We start from the raw sequence: 24,508 nt of genomic DNA, 5'->3' as shown, positions 1-24,508 counted from the left end.
GTACTCTAATATGTATATATTCCATACTTTCTGCATCCATTCTTCCATTGAAGGGCATCTAGGTTGTTTCCAGGTTCTGGCTATTACAAACAATGCTGCTATGAACATAGTTGAGCATATACTTTTGTTGTATGATAGGGCATCTCTTGGGTATATTCCCAAAAGTGGTATTTCTGGGTCCTGGGGTAGGTTGATCCAAAATTTCCTGAGAAACTGCCACACTGCTTTCCATAGTGGTTGGACAAGTTTGCATTCCCACCAGCAATGGATGAGTGTACCCCTTACTCCACATCCTCTCCAGCAAAGACTATCATTGGTGTTTTTGATTTTAGCCATTCTGACAGGTGTAAGATGGTGTCTCAAAGAACACTCCACCCAAACAGGAAAGAATATACCTTCTCTTTTTATCTTGAATTTATTTATTATTATTAGTTCTATGACAAGTTATACAATGTATGGTGATTGTATTCATTTCTCTTCAATTTCACCAAGATCCACTCCCCCATTCCCCACCTTTCTTGTTTCTTGACTTACTGAACTAAGTATATAATTTAGAGTAATAGAATTTAAATTATTTAAAAAGAATTATATATAGTGTGTGTGCAGATAGTAAAAAAAGATGGAGAAATTGTAGCATTTCACTTAATCAAGTTCAAAAATATTTTCTTTTTTTATTGATTTTTTTATTGAGCTCTATATTTTTCTCTACCCTCCTCCCTGCCTCTCTCTTCCCCTTCAACCCTCTCCCAAGGTCCCCAGACTCCCACTTTACTCAGGAGATCTTGTCTTTTTCTGCTTCCCTTGTAGATTAGATCCATGTATGTCTCTCTTAGAGACCTCATTGTTGTCTAGGTTCTCTGGGATTGATTTGTAGGCTGGTTTTCTTTGCTTTATGTTTAAAAAGCACTTATAAGTGAGTACATATGATAATTGTTTTTCTGGGTCTGGGTTACCTCACTCAAAAATGATGTTTTCTAGCTCCATCTATTTGCCTAAAAAAATTCAAGAATTCAAGATGTCATTTTTTCTGCTGTGTAGTACTCCATTTTGTAAATGTACCACATTTTCCTTATCCATTCTTCAGTTGAGAAACATTTAGGTTGTTTTCAGGTTCTGACTATGACAAACAATGCTGCTATGAACATAGTTGAGCACATGTCCTTGTGGCACGATTGAGCATCTTTTGATGCTGGGTCTTGAGGAAGGTTGTTTCTTAATTTTCTGAAAAATTGCCACACTGACAGCCAAAGGGGCTGTAGCAGCTTACATTCCCACCAGCAATGCAGGAGTGTTCCCTTTACCCTACAATGTCTCCAAGCAGAAGTTGTCATCAGTGTTTTTGATCTTGGACAGTCTTACGGGTATAAGATGGAATCTCAGAGTTGTTTTGATTTGCATTTCTCTGATGACTAAGGATGTTGAGGATTTCCTTAAGTGTCTTTCAGCCATTTTATATTCCTCTGTTGAGCGTTCTCTGTTTAGGTCTGTACTCCTTTTTTTTTATTGGATTATTTGTTCTTTTAATGACCATTTTCTTGAGTTCTTTGTATATTTTGGAGATCAGACCTCTGTCTGATGTGGGTTCGTAAAGATCTTTTCCCATACTGTAGGTTGTCATTTTGTCTTCTTGACCATGTCCTTTGATTTACAGAAGCTTTTCAGTTTCAGGAGGTCCCATTTATTGTTTCTCTCAGTGTCTGTGTTGCTGGGGTTATATTTAGGAAGTGGTCTCCTGCGTTCAATGCATTCAATATACTTCCCACTTTCTCTTCAATAAGGTTCAGTGTAACTGTATTTATGTTGAGGTCTTTGATCCATTTGGACTTGAGTTTTTTGCATGGTGATAGATATGGATCTCTTTTCATTTTTTCTACATGTTGATATCCTGTTATGCCAGCACCATTTGTTCAATATGCTTTCTTTTTTCCATTTGATATTTTTTGCTTCTTTGTCAAAAATCAGGTGTTCGAAGGTGTGTGGATTAATATCCGGGCCTTTGATTTTGTTCCATTGGTCCTCTTGTCTGTTTTTTTGCCAACACCAGGCTGTTTTCGGTACTGTAGCTCTGTAGTAGACTTTGAAGTCAGGGATTGTGATGCCTCCAGAAGTTCTTTTATTGTACAGGATTGGTTTGGCTATCCTGGATATTTTGCTTTTCTATATGAAGTTGAGTACTGTTCTTTCTAAGTCTGTGAAGAATTTTGCTGGGATTTTGAAGGCGTAAGTCACAAAACAGTCCCACACCAGTTTGGAATTATGATTAATAAGAGGGTTATTTATTTAAAGGGAAAACTTACAGATCACCGTCCTAGACAACAGCCCTCTGTGCGACCAGGAAAGGAGTCTAGTAGCCAGAAGCGAGTCCGAAGCAAAAGAGAGAAAGCAGGGCTGGTATCTTTTTTTTTTTTTTGAAGTTTTATAATTATATTTATGTACATAAAACTCAGCAGTACATTTAACCCAGTTTAGTGGCGAGTTCTTTGGCCTTTGCCTTTTCCAGCTTGGCAATTCGAGCCACAGATTTAGGACCCAGGATGTTGCCTCCCCAGTGGCGGCGGATCTCATCAGGGCTGGTATCTTAAAGGCTATTGACTGAAGGAGTGGAAGGAATTCCCACAGCAGGACTTTGATGGGTATTGCATTGAATCTGTAAATGGCTTTTAGTAAGATTGCCATTTTTACTATGTTAATTCTACCTACCCAAGAGCATGGGAGATCTTTCCGCTTTCTGGTGTGTTCTTCAATTTTTTTTCTTCAAACATTTAAAATTCTTGTCATACAAGTCTTCCACTTGTTCGGTTAGAGTTACTCCGAGATACTTTATGCTATTTCTGGCTATTGTGAAGGGTGATGTTTCTTTGATTTCTTTATCAGCCCTTTTATCATCTGAGTACAGGAGGGCTACTGATTTTTTTTTTTTTGAGTTAATCTTGTATCCTGCTACATTACTGAAAGTGTTTATGAGTTGTAGAAGTTCCTTGGTAGAATTTTTGGGATCACTTATGTAAACTATCATATTATCAGCAATAGTGAAAGTTTGACTTCTTCTTTTCCAATTTGTATCCCTTTTATCTCCTTTTGGTGTCTTATTGCTCTGGCTAGGACCTCAAGAACTATATTGAATAGATATGGAGAGAGTGAAAAACCTTGTCCTGTTCCTGATTTCAGTGTGATCACTGTGAGTTTTTCGCCATTTAGTTTGATGTTGGCTGTTGGCTTGCTGTATTATTTCCTTTATTATGTTTAGGTATGTTCCTTGTATACCTGCTCTCTCCAAGACCTTTATCATGAAGGGATGTCGTATTTTGTCAAAAGGTTTTTCCGCGTCTAATGAGATGATCATGTGGTTTTTATTTTTCAGCTTGTTTATATGGTAGATTACGTTGACAGATTTTCATATGTTGAACCATCCCTGCATCTCTGGGATGAAGCTGACTTGATCATGGTAGATGATGGTTCTGATGTGTTCTTAGATTCAATTTGCCAGTATTTTATTTAGTATTTTTACGTCAATGTTCATTGTTGTAATAGGAGCAGCGGACTGCATCCCCGCCACCCAGCTAGTTTATACCCAAAATAACCACATGGAAATTGTATTAATTAAACACTGCCTGGCCCATTATCTTCAGCCCATTGTTGGCTAACTCTCACATATTGATTTAACCCATTTCTAATAATCTGTATTGCCACTTAACTGTGGCTTACTGCATGAGTCTAATCAGCGTCCATCTCGGAGAGGAGAGCCATGGCATCTGCCACACTGCCTTCTTCCTCTCAGCATTCTGTTCTGTCTACTCCACCCACCTAATTTTCTGCCCTATTAAAAGGCCAAGGCACTCTCTTTATTTAACCAATGAAAGTAACACATAGACAGAAGACCCTCCTACACCAGTTTATGAGTAAGATAGGTCTGTTGTTCTCTTTCTTAGTAATGTCTTTATGTGGTTTGGGTATCGGTAATCTGTAGCCTCATAAAAAGAATTTGGCAATGTTCCTTCTGTTTCTATTATGTGGAACAACTTGGGGAGTATTGATACTAGTTCTTCTTTGAAAATCTTGTAGAATTCTGAGCTGAAACCATCTGGTTCAGTCCTGCTCTTAGCTGCTTTATTTTGAATGAGAAAAATCTACTGCTGCCAAGAATTCCTTCCTAGTCTTTACCTCAGTTTAAAATGGCGATCCTGCCTCCAGGGATCTCAGAATGAAACTGAAAATATTTTCATAATGTCAATTGAAGTGTGATAAACTGCATGTGAAGGCACACTTTGATCCCTTTGACACGTTTATAATCCTGTGAGGTGACGGTTTCTACCTGCCAACATTTCCTCATGCCTTCTGTAGTCTGCCGCTCTTGCCAGCTCCACTCCCAGGCAACCACTGACCTGTCCTCTGCCACTGTTAATAAGGGCAATGTTCTCCAAGTATAATATCGAATCCAGAGTAGGAAATAAGGCACTTTCAGATATTTCTGTGGGAATGTGAAATGAGTATAATTTTTATTGGGAGGGCACTTCAGTAACGTAAAATAAAAAAGAATCTGAAGTGCGTAGCCTTTGAGTTAGAATTCCACTTCCACTTAAAGGAGACAAATGTGCATGTGAACAAGGATTTAACTGCAAGAACACTCATCATTATGTTTATAGATGCCAAAATTAGAAACAGATTCAACCTGCAGCGCAGCAGTGTGGATCCTTTTTTTATGCAGTACTGGGAAGAGCTCTACCACTACGCTCTTTCCTACCCTAATCCTGGAACTGCTTTAAGAACAGCAGTTCGTATCACCAAAATGCCATGCTTTCAATACTAGGACAGAACAGAATTAATGTAATAGTCTTGGATTTGATTTCTCTGGAAGTTACAACAAGTAAAATGTATGTAGATGAAAAGGACTAAAATCATCTTTGTTTTGTCTTGTGTTTGTCTTCTGCTGGCTGTGGAGATTTTGCTGTATTTTCTCCAGTTCCTTTTTTCTTCACATTTTTTAAATCAATTTTTTTAAATTGAAAAATACTAACACTTATTAATACAGAACTTGAAAACAAACCCAAAGGTATAAAGAGCCCTATAAAACTGAGTAGATATTTTATGCTGGTTTAGTTGTGTGAAAGCACAGAGCTTTGTTGTGCTGTCAGAATCGGGATACAGGAACCCTGCCTTTGCCCTTGCAGCTTTCACTCTCTCTGGATCTGGTGGTGAGAACTGTCAGACACTGTCAGAGGGTTCTTGCAGCACAAACTCTCCAGGCCATTACCATATCCGTGCTGTGCATCTGCCCTAGTTCTCTCCTCACTCCTGTACCTGAGATCTATTTTCATTTTCTTGCCCTAAACCAGCTGTCAGTGACTTCAAGCCAGACAATATCATTGGCACAATGCCCAGAGCCGCACACCTTAGAATTGAATTTAGGAGCAGTGAGGGAGTGGAAGAAAATGTGTGTACGTGTGTATAGTCCTCAGCCTGGACAATCAGGAATGTGCGTCTGGAGTATAGGCTCTTCATAAAGAATATGGTAGGAGTCAGAAGGACTTCCTGTGTCATCTGAAAATGTTCAGACACTGTAGTGTCAGTGATGGTAAACCAGTGCATAATCAAAGCAAGAGAATGATCTAGACTGTGAAGCCCTGGACCCTTTTTATCTCCACAAGCATACCAACTTGCAAGAGTACACACACGGGCATATTCCGTTGATGAAAAATCTGGAACTAGCAAAGAGGCTCCTGAACCCCAGGCAAGCATGAAAACAGCATGTGACACTACTCATACCAAAAGTGGCAGGACAGAAGTAAAGACCTGTGTGCTGTGTCCTGCCTGTGGCATTGTTCTTAGAACTGAGGCAACCCTCCTACCAGCCCCAGGATTCTTCCCAAGAGGGAAAAAGATGATCATGTGCCATTACCTCAGCTCTTCTGAGTCCATTCAGATGGTTGATTTCTGTTTAGCCTGTCTGAGAATGCTAATGGATGTGGCATACTCAGCCACCCAGGGCCATTGAGAAGAGAGAACGGTAAAGGTTGTAATAGCCACTTTTCCTAATCTAACCCAGAACTAACCATTGGAAAGCTTTCATGTCTGGAGAGATGACTCAGTGGTTTAAAGTATTTAATACTCTTACAGAAGACCTGAGTTAGGTTCCCGGTACCCACATCAGGTGGCTCACAACTACCTGTACTGCAGTTCTAGGGATCCAACACCCTCTCTGGTCTCCTTACAAATACATAAGTATAATTTAAAATAAAAGTAAAAAAGAATTTATGATTCAAGATGGCAGCAGCGATACCTGCGGGACCTTTCAGCAGCTCTGGGGAGTCTGCTGTGCTGCCGCCTGAGGTCATGTTGGCGTCATGGTCCATCCTGCTGCTGGAGGTCATTTTGGAATCCATGTTCCATGGTGTCACTGGGACCATGTTGAGGTTTGTCTCTGAAAATGATATTTGAACTGAAACTGTCTTCATTTTGTCTTCTTTGCCTCAGTATTTGGGGGTGTTTCCTCTTGTACATAAGGTACAAGACCTTGAGCTTCGGTGAGGACGGTGCTCATTCCCGGTCCTCCCATTAATGGGCAGTTTCTCGTTCCTTTTTCACTGTAGCAGAGGAAGCCATTGACTTAATAATGCTATGAAGTGTTTCTGTTTTCATTAGTTTAAGTGTATTAATACCGTGCCTTTATTTTATTCATAGCTCCAAAAGGAATCCTTCATCTTTCTCCTGACGTTTATCAAGAGATGGAAGCCAGCCGCCACAGAGTGACCTCTGGCACGACTCTAGGCTACCTGTCACCCAAAGATATGAACCAACCTTCAAGTTCTTTCTTCAGCATGTCTCCCTCATCGGCTAGTTCAGCCACAGTTGCCAGGGAACTCCTTATGAGTGGAACATCTCCTACAGCTGAAGCCATAGGTTTAAAAGGAAGTTCTCCTACTCCCCCTTGTTCTCCAGTACAGCCTTCAAAACAACTGGAATATTTAGCAAGGATTCAAGGCTTTCAGGTATGATCGAAAAGAAAAAAACAAGAGAAAGTAAAACAACCCATTAGCCCCAATCCTTCATCTCTGTCCATCAGTAGGCTCATTTTTGCCTGCTAATGTGGCTTCCATGCCACCTGCATTGTAAATTATTAGGAAACAGAAAACAGAAGAAAGCCACAGCACATGCCTTGCTTTCTCTCACTTCTGTCCAGTAATTCTCTTGCTGCCTGACTCTCTTCCATATTCATATTCACATTTATACTCTCATTCACTGTCTCCCTCTCCTTTTTTCCTCTCCCTTTATCCCTCCATCCCAGCCTTCCTCGTCTATCCTGTCTTCCAGTTAAAAAGCTGCAGTTCCATCCAGTCGAATGGCAGTTAGATTTCAGCACATAACTTTCAAGGCAACTACCAGCCACCACACATGAGCTTCCCTTCCCACGGTTATCAGTTCTTTTAAAAGCTCTCATAAATATAAAGGAGTGTTGGTTTTGTAGGGTATATTCCCCAAAAAGGGACAAAGAATAAATAAGAGAAGAAGCTTCGTTCCAAATCCATGCACACAGTTGAGCTGTGTGCTGGCTGAGCTCACCACATACAGCTGTGGTGCTTCTGCACCTCCTGCCTCGGCACAGGACCCAGGACAGCAGACACTCGGTGTTATACCTCAGACAGCTAGACGGCATTGTTTGCTGCGTCTGTCTTCTTACTTTGTTTCCCACAAAGTTCTGCCTTGAGACATGGGGTATTGGTGTTTTACACATTTCCCCTCTTTTTACAATTATGGTTGAGCTTTCTGCTGATGATTTGAATTAAAGGCAGTTTTAAATTTGCCATCCTACAGTGAGTGATAATGCAGGTACATTTTTAAGGTTCAGCATCCTTGAAGCATGTTACCTTAGGATTCATTAAACGTGGGACTGACCATCGTGGAATGCTTTCTAGTTGTTTGAGGTATAATAATGACTATCAGCTGTACTGGATCATGTGCTGATTTGGGAATGAAGCTTCTCCTCTGTTTATTCTTTGTTCCCTTTTGTGAGAAAAATGCCCTATAAAACCAACACTCCTTTATGAGAGCTTTTAAAAGAATTGTTACTGTGGAAGGGAAGCTCGTGTGCTGGATGGTAGTTGCCTTGAAAGCTGTGCACTGAAATCCAGCTGCCAGCCTGCTGGATGGAGCTGCAGCTCGCCTCCGTGTGAGAAGCTACGACTCTCTACCTTTCACTGCTTTACACCTCCATCTAATCTTCCCCTCAAGACCAAAACCTGTACTTTCTTGTAGAAATGTTCTAGAAGATCTGTATTGTGCAGAACGATCATGTGCTATAAACGTCTCATGGGGTTGTTATGCAGTGAGAAAGAAGATCATGTGTTGGGAGTATTTCGCATGTTTGGTTTGGTTTTCTTACTTCACAGATTCCTTCTGATTCCTTAAACTCTATCGCCAGGTAGTTGCTAGTGTTTTTAAATCAGATTATTAATATGAGGTTGAAGAAGATGTTACCAATTATTGACTCTGTCATCTGAAATTTAAATGCTGAATTTTGAGTTATAATTTTAGAATTTGTTGTTTACCTTAAGAATTACAATAAATTGCTGTTTAAACAAAAGACTTTGATTCATATAGTTAAAGTAATAGAATGATATTAGTTCTACCAATAATCTACATAAGATAATTTAAAATAAACCGTGCTGCAAAGAAACTCATTTATAAATGTAGTCCTTTAGAGGTGTCTGTGAGTGGCGCTCCACTTCTGTACACACAGCACAAGTTGCGTTCAGCTCTGGGATGAGCTTTCCTTGGTTAAATAACAACAGATTTAATTTTGCTGCCAGAAGAACTGAAGTTTTTTAAGTTCTTTCTGAATCAGTTCTTGGCAATGATAATGGCTATAATTTTATCCTATCTTCACATTAACCAACATGTAGTCTGCTACCCCCGTGGCTGGGCTGGATGTTTAGGCCGCTCTTAAAAGCTTGTGCTGAGGTAATATGCTCTTATTTATGGGCAGGTTAAACATTTCCAGATCTGTGTACCATGATTTTTACATATTGACGACTCTAAGCAGATGTCTGACTATCACTGTGCTTCTTTGCTGGGATGGGCTGGTGCTGATGGAAAGTGTGCTGCCGGTGGTCACAGTCTGCAGCCTTACAGCCAGCAGCCGCTCTGGGAGTGGACTCCAGGCTGTCACATGTATTCCCATCATGCCACTGTAGAAGGTTCTTTGTGGTTAAGAGTATTAAAGCATATTTCTTTTCTGGGTAATTTTCTCAGGTAGGAAATCATACAGAATTTTTGTTTCATACGTGATCTAATTAGACTGTAGCTAGAAATTTTAAGACCAGCTTATTAGAGACTGTATGTCCTTCTGTTACCTTTATTTCTGGAATTTGAAAAACAATAAATGATTTTGTTTGTTTCTAGGTCAGTAACATTTCATTTCATTTCACACTGAACAGTTGTCATTCTTACAGAATGTTGTGCAGATTCTTCTTGGGCCTTCCTTTGTCCATTGCAAATTGACTGAAGACTAATGAAGCTACTGTATGTGTTAGTTATATTGTGTTGCCAGGTAAAAATACTTGAGTCTTAAAAAAGTTGCTTTAATTTAATTTTATTTTCACTTCCCAGTCTTTAATTGAAATTTGTAGATGATGGAAGGCTGGTTTGCCAAGGCAAATGCAGATGTCACGTGCACACACTTCTGTCTGACCCACTAAAATAACAGAATCATTACACAGTACACACTCACAACAAACTGATGCCCCAGAGCAGAGTGAGACTGACACACACATTCCTGCTCACCCCACCTAAGAGTTTACTTTTTATTCCGGGTGTGTGCGCCAGAGGGGTTAGATCCTCTGGAGCTGGGTCACAGGTGGGTGCTGGGAACTGGACTCAGATCCTTTACAAGAGCAATCTGCTCTCAACTGCTGAGCCATCTTTCTAGCTCCTACCACCAAAATATTTTTAGTATCTTAGAAATATGTCTTTTGAACCCTTTCATAAATGAGCATTTTTCTTTGAAGTTTTATTGAGTATATTTTAATTATCTTTTCAAAACTCTGAGCATTCGTTCTGATATATCATTTTTAGAAAAATATGTCACTGGTTTGTGAACCCCAGATGTTGTCTAACATAACTAGTCTGTATCTATAACTCCGCACATTTGAGAAAAAAGTCAACAGTATAATTAAGTCCTAGTGTTGCAGGGTTTCTTGTAAACCTTGCCAGTCTTTAGTTCCAGCGCCACACTGCTTCAGAGTGACTCAGTATTGTAAGGAAACCATGACAGAGATGACTGGAACCCTTTGACCTTCCTTTCTGGATTTACATTACTAGTAAATAATAGAATGATCAGTTGCTTGTTTAAAGGAGACATTAAGAAAATTTAATTTGAAATGAAAATGAATAATTTTTGTAGATTTTTTTTCTTAGATGCATTTAATTGCAGTTTGTTCTCTGAAATTGGATCAATAGTCACTGAATGATATAATTTGTGATTCCTTTAAAATAAAATATATTCTTTTATTCCTCACATAAGTGATATAAGAAAACACTTAATTGGTATTTCAGTTAAACTATTTTAGTTTATTTTCCAAAATGTGAGTTTTAGATAATGATGTCATCCCTAGCAAAAGGAGAATATGGACTCAAACAGGGAACTTCCTCTTCAGATAAAACTTACACTAATACATTTCATCTGCCTTCTCTTGAGAAGTTAGCTTCTTTGAGTTCACTGTGGTGGTCCAGGCTTTTCAGTGTTTACTTGTGTTTGGTGTGACATTAATGAGATCGCACTGTGGTGGGAACACGGACCAGTGGAAGAGGCTAGGCTCTTCCCTTATCGTCTCCACACTGGATGTTTATATATTGAGTGGCTGTTTACAGTGGGGTACTTTTGTTGGTGGTGGTGGAGGTGTTTGTTTTTTTAAAATGGGGTACGTGTTTCTAAATGGACAATAAAGTATAATTTTGCAACTAGAATATGGAGAAAGAAGCCATTCCTCTACACTTCACATAGCATTGTACCCGCCATTTTACATCCCCCATTTCACATTCTCCTTGCAACATGACCTTTACTGTGTTACGTCTGGGCTCAGAGTCTCATCTAAGCTCTATCACAGTATAGAGCAGCAAGAAAGACACACGTGTGGTTTCGGTCTGGGCTTAGCAAGTGCTGCTGTGGTTTCCAGTTATTCTTGAAAGCACCTCTTGGGTTTAACCTCAGCTAATTTTCAAAGACTTGAAAAATTAGGTTTGTATTTGGTCTTCCTGCAGTGATCTTGAAACTCAAGGATATTCTTTAGGCAACTCAAGTTCATGCAATTTGACTAATTGTGTTAGATATTGTTACACTTTACACTGGCTAGACCCCCTGAAGTTTGCAAACTACACATCATATAACTATTATAAAAAGGGGTTATAGAACATGTCCATTGCACAATCCCAAATCACCTCACTTTACTGAAAGGTAAAAGACTGTAAAGAAAAATTCCATGTTTGAAGAAAGAAATCCTGGTATATATAAGAAAACATACTTTGATGAGAACAGGTAGACAGGTAAGAAACAAGGTCTTGATTAAAGAGTCCATAGTTTTCCACTATACTGTTCAAAACTGACCCTGTTCTAAATATTTGTAATATATACATTAAACAGTACCATTTGTATAAACTTTGAGAGTAAAGGGTGGTATGCTACATTTTCCCACATAAAAAACATAAACCAGTGTTCTAGAACTCTAAAGGCAAAGACGCTCATCTTGAGTCTTTCTGCAGCAGCATGGACATAGTAATTTCAAAAGAAATCTAGTCTGCAAGTAAGGTAGAGTCACTCCATTACAGGAACTTCTTCTTCGGTATCCACCTGAAACAAGTGACCAGTGCAGGAAAAAAGAGTCTGTACTCTTGTGTCGTTCCTAAGTCAAACAGTCTGTGACCTGTTTTGTTTGTCAGAAGATATTTCAACTCAACATGAAGATTTTTCTATTTGGAACTATTTGAAGATAAAATATCTGAAGGAAAATTTGTTTTTTATTTTAATGTGGATTGTATTTCTTTTTGGTAGAATGATTGGTGATGCTGTGGATTTTTTTTTTAACCCATGACATATGATTGATTATAGCACCCATTGTAGGGTTGACAGCCATGTCATGTTGAATGATTCCAGCGTTGTTCTTTTTTCCAACATTCAGTGCTGTCTATAAAGATACATAAATTTCCATATGGGTTATTTTCTCCTTACACTGGAAAACTCTTTAATTTTATTGCATCGATTGACTGGTTGGTTAGTTAGCTGGCTGGTTGGTTGGCTGACTGGTTGGTTGGTTGGTTGATTATTAGTTGGTTGATTGACTGGTTAGTTGGATGGTTGGTTGACTGGTTGGTTGATTGATTGGTTGGTTGTTGAGGGTGGGGTTTATGTGTATATGATTGTGTGTGCATGTGGAGGTCAGAAGAGTCTCCATTCTCTCCTTCCAGAATGGGAATTCCAGGGATTGAATTCAGGTCATCAAGCTTGACTACAGGTAGCTTTACCATCTTACCAGCCTCCACAAAAGAAAGGAAACACTCTGAAATAATGAATACAAGTGATTGTTCAAACTCAAAAAAAAAAAAAAAAACACCAAACGCATGGGGGTATGTCCCTATTTAAGAGACACAAGGATAAACAAGGGAAGGAAACTGATATTTATGGACTGGCTTGTAGTATACATTGATATAGGCATTATGTACATTATATCAAAAGTGCCTTACACATTTGTGCTTGCAAATCTTTTGCTGCTCACTATTTTTTTTTAATTGCAAGACATAATAGTTGTATGGTGTTTAAAGACTGGCCCCTGTAGTAGGGCTAGTGTGTGGTGCTAGCCTGTGGTCTATGAATACTAGTTTGTTTTAACCAGAAGCCAATAATGAATCGCTTTATTTCTGGCCTTAACTTTGCACCACTGGTCTGAGCCATCTAAAAATTTTGACTGTTTTGAGCTGAAAGGAAATCTGGGTTTTTGGGTTTTGTTCTAAAATAAGTGGTGGTGCCCACCTTTGATCCCAGTACTCAGAAGGCAGAGGCAGGAGGATCTCTGCGAGTTTGAGGCCATTCTGGTCTACAGAGTGAGTTCCAGAACAGCCAAGGCTACACAGAGAGACCCTGTCTCAAGCAAAACAAAACAAAAATTACATATAAATATTTAAGGATATAGAGATTAAAGATAATATTAGCGATATAATAAGTTACTATCCTAATTGTGCTTATGTTTTAAATCTTGGTGTATTTTAAGTTCTAGAAATTCTACCACTTTGGTATGGCCATGGCCACATCAACAAAAGATTTAGGAATGATGAGATGGCCCATTGGGTTGCCACCGAGACTGACAGCCTGAGATCAATCCTCAGGACTCACAGGGTGGAAGGAGACAGCCAAATCCTGCAGCTTGTCCTCCGCCTCCACATGCCTTGTCATGATGTCACATGCACCCACCCCATACACAAATGTTAAATAAATAATATAACAAAAATACTTAACTATCAGAAAAACATAACTGTGTATGCTACTATCCTATTTAAATATAAGCAAAACCTTTAACCAAGTTTAATGATTGGAATATTTTGGAAAACAAAGAGTCCTGGAAAATGTTACTAAGCTCCCAGTTTGAACTTTCACTATGGGTAAAGAGGTAGTAGATAATATTGACAAACTTGTCCCTTCCTTTAGTTTGTATGTGAATAACCAGATCGATACAAGCTTAATCAGACTATAAAATTTTATCTCACTGTACGCTGGAAATTGGTGGAGCAAAGGACAGGAAACAAGCCCTAGTTTAGACACCGAGCAAATAAAGCACTGAGTACAGAAGTGATGGTTAAGGTGGGGACTGATGGGTAAGTCAGACCAATACAGAAAGCCAAGATCCACTGTCACAGAGAAGCAGCTTCAGGCAGAAGAGGCAAAGTACTGAAGACATAAGTGGACTTTGTGGATGTTGGTGGGCGTGGCTAGTGGGGAACCTGAAATGCCATGTATGTTTCATTGGGAGTTCACTGTAGGCAGACTGAGCACAAATGTGATTGATGTGCAGAAAGATCATTCTATATACATCGTAAGCGAAGGCAAACATGCAAAAAGACCCATTGAGGTCTTTTTATACAAATGTAAGAAAAATAGCAAAGTTTGAATTATAATAGAGCCAGCAAGCATAACAGAATGAGGTTATAATACAGTCGTCTCAGATGTAACTGAGACCACTCAGAAATCTTGTGTCGACTTCAAAGCAAGAGTTACATGTGTTGTTAGCATTTAAGTGTGACCATTTGATGGTATTATGAGTGTGAAGTGCGGCAGGCAAGGTTTTTCCTTCACTGTGGATAAGATAGAAGTGGGAGTCTAATTTTTATAACTATGAAACTTTTGCTGCCTGTGGGATGTTAAGTGGAGTTGTCCACCTCGATGGGTGGTGGCAGATGGAACACACAGATCTGAGTCATCGCTATATAGATGGGACTGGGTCTGTGGACGCAAATAGAGTTAGCTGTGGAGAGTGGCCAAGTCCTGACAGATTGCTCTAACATGCAAGAGATCCATTTGGTCATTGCTGTAACCAGTACATTTTGAGCCCCTACCACCAGGCCAGACCAGACCAACCAGCAGAGCATGTGACACTGAGCATGTGACACAAACATAGCAGTCAGAGAACAGGAGTCTGGAGCGTGCAGAAAGGAAGGAAATCGCTTAGGCATGTCTGTAGGGTCAGCATTACGGCCGAGATGCTTCATTCGGAACTGTTGGGATCACCTTAGCTGTACTTTTTAATGTTTTCATCAACACTGTCGAGAAATAGTTTACAGAGAGTAAAATTTATTTTAGTTGTAGAGTCTGCCTCCCTTCTAAAACGTCTCCGACCATGTAACTGCTGCTCTCACGACTGTGAAGTGTGTACTTGTGCCTCATTGCCTCTCCAGCTCTGGACAGCTGTGGGATCCTTTGTGGCACTGAGGGTGTCTGCTTTCGTATGGATGGATTCAAGCTTTTGTTCTTGAGATTCATCCTTGTCTTGTGAGTTGACGCTTTGTTCCTGTTTGTTGCTAACACTAGCCCATTGGATGGCTGTCTACCAAAAACTGTCTCTCAGTTTACATAACCCATTGGATGGCTATATACCAAAAACTGTCTCTCAGTTTATGTGTTGATGGACATTTGGGTTGTTACAAGTTTGGCACTATTATGAATAATGAGATTTCTGCACATTTATATGCAAAAGTTTATCCAGTTTCTTGGGAAAACAACCTCGAGTGGAATTGCTGCCTCATATGGTCAGTGTACACGTACTTTTTATTCAGTGTTGTGTCCCATACCAGTGTGAGGGCTGCTGCTCCTACGTTCAGTCTTTCTAACCCTACTTATTCTATTGGGTGTGGTGGTGTGCCTCTGACATCCTAGCTGTAGGCCACTGTCACTTAACCAAGTCTTTTTTAAAAAGTATATTCTCCAAGAGTTTCACAGTATATACAGTGAAGTGTGATCATACCCACTGCCCCTGGGTCCTCACGCACATCCTCTTACCAACCTCATGTCCTCTTTTTTTTCTTTTTAAGTATAACCCTAAATTATATTACACATACACATATACACACTAAGTCCCCTTAGTGTGCTGAGAGATGTGTGGATTGGAATCATCCACTGGAGCACAGGGAACGGCTCAGTGGCCACACCCCCAGTGGTTCACTGGTCATGTATGAAGTGCCTGCAGTCACTGTTTCAAATTGTGTTGAACTGAAATTTTCTTTTCTTTTTTTCTGTTTTTTTTTTGTTGTTGTTGTTGTTGTGCTGTTTTGTTTTGTCGCTGTTGTTTTGTTTTGTTTTGTTTTGAGACAGGGTTTCTCTGTGTAGCCCTGACTGTCCTGGAGCTTGCTCCATAGACCAGGCCGACCTAGAGCTCAGAGATTTGCCTGCCTCTGACCCATCTTTTTATAATGTGATTTTTTTGAAAGGGTTTTATGCCTTGTTGAAATAAAATCTTTCAGTACACCTCCTCTCCCAGCAATGGATTTTGCCCATTTGGTCTTATCTAAAAAACCCTTGGTTACCTAAAGTCTCAAAAACTTTTTTATTTTTAAAGCTATATCTGTGTGGGTTCCTCCGCAGCTAGCATAGAGGTTGGTCTGGAGCCTCAGGGTGTTCTCCGAGGAAGCGTGTTAGTAGTGTCTCCTCCCCGCTCTTGCCTGTTCCTGAATGTCTTTACATTTGAGAAATGAACTCTGGATCATCTTTTGTAGATGAGTCTTTGCCTTTTGGTCTACTAGCCTGTTACGCCTCTTGGACTAAGCTATAAACTATCTTCCCCATGCTAATGCCTGGATGACCCCCAGTTCTTTTCATTCAGGATCTGTGGCTTTCCCCTGTGGTCCTTCTATGCTGTGTGGTACAGTTGTAAGCCAGTAGTTGGGACGATTTATGCCCAGAAAATTTGAAAGTCTACTCTTTTTTGCCTCTCATGGTGTTCAGGATTTATGCCCTAAATTTCAAGTCAGTCGGCTAGCCCCAGGCCCACTGATAGTTGAAGACAGTAAACCTTGACATAGGTTTCTGTCATTTGACCTGGAGACCACCCCGTCAGCCAGCGTTCATTATCTTCTGTGTGCTTTTCCATCACACTCTCCCAGCCGGCAGTGCGAATTTGGGTAGTTTGTATTCCAAGTAGAGTCTGCGTCATTTGTACAGCTCTGTTGCGTCTAGAATTTCTCCCTTAAATATCTAGCTCTTCTGCCAGCCCTGAATCCCTTCAGCCTCTTCCAGCTGCCAACACTTCAATTTTACATCTGTAGACTATGGGAAATAGACTGGTCTTGGCCACCAACACCACAAAGTGTAGGCATAAAATTATACTTTTTCCTATGTGAGAGTTTGGGCCTTTCAGAATGAAACTCTAACTTGATTATTCCTGAATTTGATCATATTCCAGGCTTCATATATTTTTTAAATCTGGGTCTTACATTGATACCTGCAGGAGACTTAATGAATTCGTCCTTCCACTACCAAAAGTTAGAATTCTAACAGTACTATTTTTAATTCCATTGAATCAACCTTTTAGTTACTAACTTGTAATTTTGGCATTTACCAACAGGAATAAAGCAAAATGTGGAAAAATCTATGTATACAAAGACGCTCAATATCTAAACTATTAACAGTGCTTTAAACAAAAGAAAAGTATTCTCCCAAGATTTGGAGACCTGACATCAGCTCTTGGTGGCGGTGATGGCTATTTCTAGAAGTTCTCAGCATATTCTACTCTAGACCTCCTCTGGCTCTGGTGGCTGCAGGTCCAAGCTCCTCCCTGCGTAAATTCACCATTTATGAGTCCTTCTCACAGCCTTCTCCATGACTGTATCCACACCATCTGCCTGCTCCATGTCTCTATATCTGTGCCATCTGCCAGCTCCATGTCGCTATATCTGTGCCATCTGCCAGCTCCATGTCTCTGTATCTATGCCTGCTCCATGTCTCTGTATCTGTGCCATCTGCCTGCTCCATGTCTCTGTATCTGTGCCATCTGCCTGCTCCATGTCTCTGTATCTGCGTCATCTGCCTGCTCATGTCTCTGTATCCACACCATCTGCCTTCTCCATGTCTCTGTATCCATGCCATCTTCTTTGTTCTTTTAAGGTTGACCCCAAACTCAAGATGATCTCACTTTGAAATAATTAGCTTAGTCGCACTTGGCAGAGATCTTCATTTCATCCAGAAGCACAAGAGCCAAGTTCCTGCTTATCTTTGGGAGCTTCTGTTCATATAGCTGCGTGGGTACCTCTTGTCTTCTGAAGTGTGAATATTTATTTCTTTTAGCACATTTCGGGAATTCTATCTGTGTTTTCTTCCAATACTTTTTCTGTCCCATCTTTTCTTTACTCTCTTCTGGAATTTTACTTACATGCCACATCTCAGCTGTTGCTCTGAGGTTCCTGAGACTTTTTTTCCCCATTCTGGACTAGGTGATAATCATTTTTGGCAATAAAAAAGTTTACTATTTATCCTCTGGGGTTTTGTTTGGTTTTGAACTTTGGATAGTGTGCTCTTTTGGAATTTCCACATGCATCTTTTTCATAGTTTCTGCTTCTCTGGAGAGACTTTCTATCTCGTCACTCTTGACGGGAGTATTTCCTTTTACATCCCTGACTGTGGTCAGTATGACTTAATTTCTAGTCTTTGGAGTCTGAGTTACTTCTTCCGTATCTTCCAGAACTAATTCTGTGCTACATCCTTCGGTTAGGAATGGTGTATTTTAGAGACTGCTTACATTATTCTGAATAGTTGTCTGTTCTGGCTGGATTCACACGCCAGACTTTGTATTTCTTCTCAGAACAGACATTGTCTTCCTAGACAGTAGTCTCTCCTGGGTCTATATCATCTTTCTGTATGAAATGCCACAAAAGAAAATCTGGAGTTGGCACTGGGTAAATCCTGCTGTGGGATAGCGTGAGTGTAAACTTTTTGTAATTAGTAAATGGTGGAGGGACCAGGTGGAAATGGTGAGGAATATTTTTCCTGCAGTAGAGAAGTATCCTGGATCTGGTGCTGTCATATAACCGCCATATAGTTTTCAGGCTGGCACCCTTTTCAGGCCTGAGGCCATTGTGTGACCCCATACTGCAGTTAGGAACAACCCTGCTCCTCTAACCAAGTAATTATCCTTGCATATTTCATAATCTTGATACTTTTTGAGAAATAGGGATCACTTATTTTGTAAAACTGTTCTTTTTCTTTACTTTTATTGCCTCTTGGTGGATTTCACACCATGCATTCTGATCCCACTCACCTCCCAGTCCCCTTGGATCCATCCTCTGCCCTTGCAACCTCCCTTCCCAAAACAAAACAAAGTTTAAAAGAAAAACCAAACAAAGAAACCAAACAGAAGCAAACAGCAGAAGAGGAGGAGGAAGAATCTTGTGGAAACTGTACGGCTGTTGAGACACACAGTTCACCCCTCAGTTTGTTCGTCTTTATTTGCCTGTGTTCGTTGCCTCCAGTATTGGTCTTGAAGCCTCTGATTTCTGCTACACCACAAATAACGGGCTCTCATTGAGGCTTCTTTTGGATAGCCATTGTCCTGTGTCATGGAGATCCTGGTTTGTAAAAGGTTCCTTCCTTTTACATGGTCCAACAGTTCATAGATTCAGTGGATGTTGGGGTGGGCCAACTCATAGCTCTGGTTCTGGGCCTGGGTGATAGCTTGGTTGATCAGCCTGCCAGCTTTCCCTCATCTGTGCGAGCTCTCCAGTACTGCCTCAGCTAGCTCACACATGCAGTCTACAGCAAGGAGCAGGGCCAGTTCTGCTCACTGGCCCTCAGATCCAGGTCCCCCTCACTCAAATCACCAGGGCCAGCTCTGATGTTTTACCCAGGCAAGGTGCAAGGCCCTCTCTCCTGATTGCTGTAGGGGGCATAGGAGTGGTGGCTGAGTGAGCTCTCCTGCTCTCAGGACCTGGGGCTGGCTCAGCTGAGTACCCCTCCCCACAACAGGGTCAGCTCTAGAGGATTGCCCAGGCGGGATACAGGGCAGGCTTTCCTGTATGTTGTAGCTGTAGCTGTATGAGGAAGGCCTGGTTCTCTCACTCTCATGACCTCTGGGCCAGCTCTTTCACCTGCCCCCAGTAGCAAGGGGCAGAGGGGGGAAGGGCATCTTTCCCTCACCCTTCACACCGCATGGTAGACTAAGGGGCTATGGCTCTGTTACTCTCACACCCTCAGGGCTGGCTCACCCTTTGTCCCTGACAACAGGGTCAGTTCTACTGTGCTTCCCAGAAAGGAAGCAGAGGCTGCTTTCTTGTGAGGTATGAACCCTTGCCTGCCTCAAGTGGTAATGGGTGAGTGGGGGAGGTAAAAATGTTCTTGAATGATTTTCTTTTATAATTGTTTTATTTTTTTTTTTCTTTTAAACACTGCTTGGTCCATTAGCTCTAGCCTCTTGCTGGCTAATTCTCACGTCTTGATTAACCCATTTTGGTTTACCGGGAAGGATCTTAACCTGCGTCCATCTTGGAGAGGAGAGCTATAGCGTCTGCCTCACTTCCCTTCTTCCCAGCATTCTGTTCTGTCTTCCCCACCTACCTATGTTCTGACCTATCAGGCCAAACAGTTTCCATCATTTCCTTTTTTTCTGTTTAAACAAAAAAGAAAGGCATTCACTTTAACATAGTAAGATTACATATAACAAAACAGTTATCAAGCAAGAATTACAGTCACGATATTTATATCTATTTTATCTTTTATCATAACTAAGGAAAACTATAACCATAACTAACCATTCTTCAACTCCATCAAAGACTCCAGAAGGATATAATATTACCTAAGCAAACAAGAAATAAGCAACTTCCAAAACTCAAGAAATGACAGAGACATCTCGCTGCCTGGACAGTCACCCAAAGTTCCTCTGTACTGTTGGGCATCCATCTTTGGCCTGCAGGCCCACAGTATCCAGCAGACATTTCAATGAAGCAGGAAATTTCAAAGACAGTTCAGTCACTTTCTGCTGTGTCCTGCAGAATGTCTCGCAGACTCTTTCATGAATCAGGAACCCCGAAATACCATCTCACCTTTAGGCAAGTTCAGCAGTCTGCTCCTGGCAGCACCAATCTACTTCAAGAGGAAGATGGGCATCGAAGAGGCTCCTTATGGAGTTGGTTAGCCATTTGGGCAAGAAACTGCTCTTGCCTGGACTGTTGCATAAACTGGACACAGAGAACCCGCAGAAAGAGGACTGTTTTATTATTTTGAAAAATAGTTTGAAACTATGTGGGGAGTTTTGTTCTCTTTTTTGAGACAGGTTCTCATGTAGCCTAGGCTGGCCTTTTGCTATGTAGCCAAGGATAACCTTGAACTCCTTGATTCCCTGCCTCCCCTTCCCAGATGCTGGGACTGCAGACACGCACCTCTGTGCTTGCTGAGCCTGTGCGTTTTTACAAGCCTTGCACAGAATTGACGTACTGCTCGTCTCCATGAGGATTGTCTGCAGGTCCCCTCTGCACACATTGCCAACATCAGACGTGTTTTACTGGTGCTTCATAGGCTCAACCAGGAGGAGCAAAGCCTTCTGTGTCCAGCAGTCACCTCTTTGGTGTTGGTTCTTTTAGTGGAGTCCCGAGATTGCTGCTTTGCCAGGCTTCTTTCAAGCTTAGCCCTTGCTTCAAGGGACCACCCAAGGCTTTGTTCCCTTTCGTTGAGAAGGTTTGGGGCTCTCCCTCATCCCTCAAGGGTACCTGTGCTCGCATGGTTTCTGTTCAGAAGTGGCTCTACTCGTGTCTAGAGTTGCTTCTCACTAATTCAGGAGCTCGCCTCTTCTCAGAAGTGTGGTTTTCATTTGTGGATTCCCTTGAGTTTACACTGTGGGGACTTGCTCTTCTTGCTTGCTCATGGCTTCTACCAAAATATGTTAAAATTTCAGCAGTTGATTTTTAGGATTCTCTTTCAGTACCACCCATTATCGCTTCCCCTTTTGAAACACTGATGATACGTGTATTATTACATTATTTTTATGATCCTTAAAGCATTGGTCATTTTTTTTTCAGTCTTCTTTCTGTTTTTTTTCAGATTGAGGTTTTGTGGGGTTTTGTTCTAAATTTTATTGATTCAGTCTTTATTTTGCTGGTAAGCCTATCTACTGAGTTATCTTGTATTTCTTTGGAGAGACTGTTGTTTTTCTTCTACTTGTTATAAGTGTGTGCAGTTAATTACTGAAATATTTAGAAATATTTGTCAGATAAGTCTGCATCATCTTGGTGCTGGCATTAATGTTTGTCTTCTCTCCCTCACATTGTTTCTTGGTGTGAGTGATGTTCTATTGTAATCTCAGCATTTTAAGTACTGTACTCTGAAACTTCTGTTTCCAAGTGTCTCTATGATACTGCCCAGCTGAGGGTGGGCTGGGCTTGTCATTGAATAATGGATCCTGGCTGAGCCTGCGCAAGAGGTTTGTTCACAACAGGGAACAGGGAAGCTTGTTGGGAGAGGGGGAAGGGGCTTGTGCCTCATAGCACCCACAAAGACATGTTCCTCATGATTCCACTTTTCTTCTGCTGGGTTCCACTTTGTTACTGTTTTCCACGTGGGTGACACCCTGATGGGAGAAAGGGTTTGGGCACAGCTGGGTGGTGGTCAAGTCTTGACCCTCTGTGACGCTTCTCCTGAAGTGCCCCTGGCATTGCCAGTCACGGGCTAAAATTATTGACCGCCCACCTACCTTTCCCTTTCACCATGCTTGAGAAGTTGACTCTCCTTGAGTCTCGCAGGCTTGAAGTTACGAGCTCCCAAATGGCTTCTGCTGTTACGAGAGGGGTAAGTTTGCCCCTCCCCACCCGCCCACCGGCAGTGACAGCCTAGAGTAGGACACTTGCTATCTAAGGTTTTCTGTGTTATTCTTTTTCTGGCCCTTTGGGGAGAGAGTTTGCTTTGAGGGGCTTATTTTCTTCCTTCCCTACGTCCCTCCCTTTCTTCTTCCCTATATTGCTACTTCCAGGGTGCAGTATAGCTCACACCCAGGCCAGAGTGTTTAATACAAAAAGAAAATCCAGAAGCTCACCACTGCACTGGTTCTTGAGTCCTGAGGTCCCTCCTTGTTCTGCCTCCCTCTCACCAAAGTCCTGCGTCCTCCTGTTTCACATACACCACCTGGAGAATTTGCTTGTCTATAGCAGGGAAAAAGGAAAGGAAAACCTGTTCATCTGGTATGGAAGCAGAAATTCATAAATGTTCTTTCTAGAACATTTCAAAAATATAATTAAATTTAAAATGCAAGTGTCTTTCTATGTATGTTTCTAAAATACCAGTTCCCTGGTAGAAAGTGAAAATTTTCTACATCTCATTAGCCTCTCTGCCGATACAGCAATCCAAATCAGACCATATCAGCTCGAATTAGAAAAGCCCCAGGTTTAATGGGTAAAACGCTCCCGATGATTTTTTCCAGCCCCGCAGAGAGGATATGGGAAAGAGAGTCTGGAAAACCACGTCTGTTTTCTGGGGGGCAGTGTAAGTGCCCTATGGGAGTGGTCTTGAGCATCTCTGGGGGAGGGGGTAGTCCTTTGGCGTGCTTTCTGAAATGTGGCAGGATTTGGAGATGGGGGAGGGGTCTGGGGATGGAGCTTCCACCAGAATGTTCCAGACTCTTTGGGTATATGGATGCCACGTTCCTCTATTGTTATCTAATAAAAAAATATAATATGAATATTCAGTGGAAAGATACGTTATCTGTGTGCACTGATTTAGATAAAGTGTGATAGATAAAGATTTCTAAGGTCTTGTCTCTGAAACCCATGATCTTGCAGTCCTACCCAATACAATAGACTTCTGAACTGTCTCTGCTGATGAAGAGCTTACACGAGCTAAACTCCAAAGCTCAGGAACCTTTGAACGACAATTTCCCTTTGACCTTGAAAATCATTTTTTCTTATGAATCAGTTTTGTACAAAGCCCTGTAGATTTTAGTGTGGCTTCTTTTACGTGTGTGTGTGTGTGTGTGTCTATGTTGTGTATCAAACCATGAGCTCCTCCTACAAAAGAAGAAAGCTCCCTTTGTGGCAGATAGATAATTGACTTAGTCACTTAGTGCTGACAACACATCTATTGTTGCCATTGCCCGTAATTTTTATGTCTTTATACATCACTGACAGATTTGAACACCAAATACAAACATGTAATTTTGAAAGTTCACCCTAATATGTGCTTTCTGTCTGCATCTTTGTAATGTGAGTTCATTCACTCGTTTGTCACTAGCGATAAACATACTGTGTGTGGAGCGACCCGGGATGTGCTCGAGCGTGTTAAATGCTTACATTTTGGGAACAAAGGAATGGATACTGTGCTAAGTTCTCAGTGGTAAAAGAGATTGAAGACAAAAACTTGAGGGAAGTCAGTAACAGACATTGTCCTAATTAATTTTGTTCTTAAAATTGTACATCTTGCCATATCTTTTATTTTATTGTGTAAGATGGGCTATAACAGTAATAAAATGCATATTTATTTATTAAAAACTTATGATCTAACCACAGTACCAAATGAGTTTTATATATTCACTTTTAAATTAAATAATTGCATATATTTTTGTGTAATGCATACTAGAACTAAGTAATGTAGTGCTAGTGACAAGTTGGTCCTCATGATAATTTACATATCACTAAATGATAATTTACATATCACTAAATAATTTACGTATCATTAAATATCATTAGATGAAAGCCTACAGAAATAGAGAGTTCATCTCTTTATTTAGTTCAAGATTTATGAAGCAAATATGTTCCATAATGAGAACATGCTATTAGAATTAATAAAGGTTTAGCCTTTATACCTTACTCGTAGATCTAACATGGCTGGAGTGTGATCCTAGCAGATGTAAGAATCAAGCACGGTTTAAGGATCTTGAGACCCGCACTGCATGTGTCTTGTCAGCCTCCCACCATCTACCCTTTGCAGGTCTGGGCTTCTATGTGGTACCACAGAGCCATCGCTGCCTGCTGCTGAGATGTGAATTCCAGTCGGAACCTGAGGTGGGCT

At 40.9% G+C, this 24,508-nt stretch overlaps 1 protein-coding gene across 5 annotated transcripts in view; it reads left to right on the top strand.

Annotated features, from left to right (window-relative positions):
* Window positions 1-24,508, top strand: part of Stau2 (staufen double-stranded RNA binding protein 2) — a 311,167-nt gene that overhangs the window by 181,545 nt on the left and 105,114 nt on the right. For all 5 annotated transcript variants that reach the window (XM_057790251.1, XM_057790250.1, XM_057790249.1 and 2 more), the window contains one exon: window positions 6,679-6,986. In XM_057790251.1, coding sequence (XP_057646234.1) covers window positions 6,679-6,986 — 308 coding nt within the window. The remainder of the gene's footprint in view (window positions 1-6,678; window positions 6,987-24,508) is intronic.

Source organism: Chionomys nivalis, chromosome 16 (genome assembly GCF_950005125.1).
Source record: "Chionomys nivalis chromosome 16, mChiNiv1.1, whole genome shotgun sequence".
NCBI lineage: Eukaryota > Metazoa > Chordata > Mammalia > Rodentia > Cricetidae > Chionomys > Chionomys nivalis.
The sequence above is the reverse complement of the archived record's forward strand: the minus strand, read 5'-3'. Positions and strand labels throughout refer to the sequence as shown.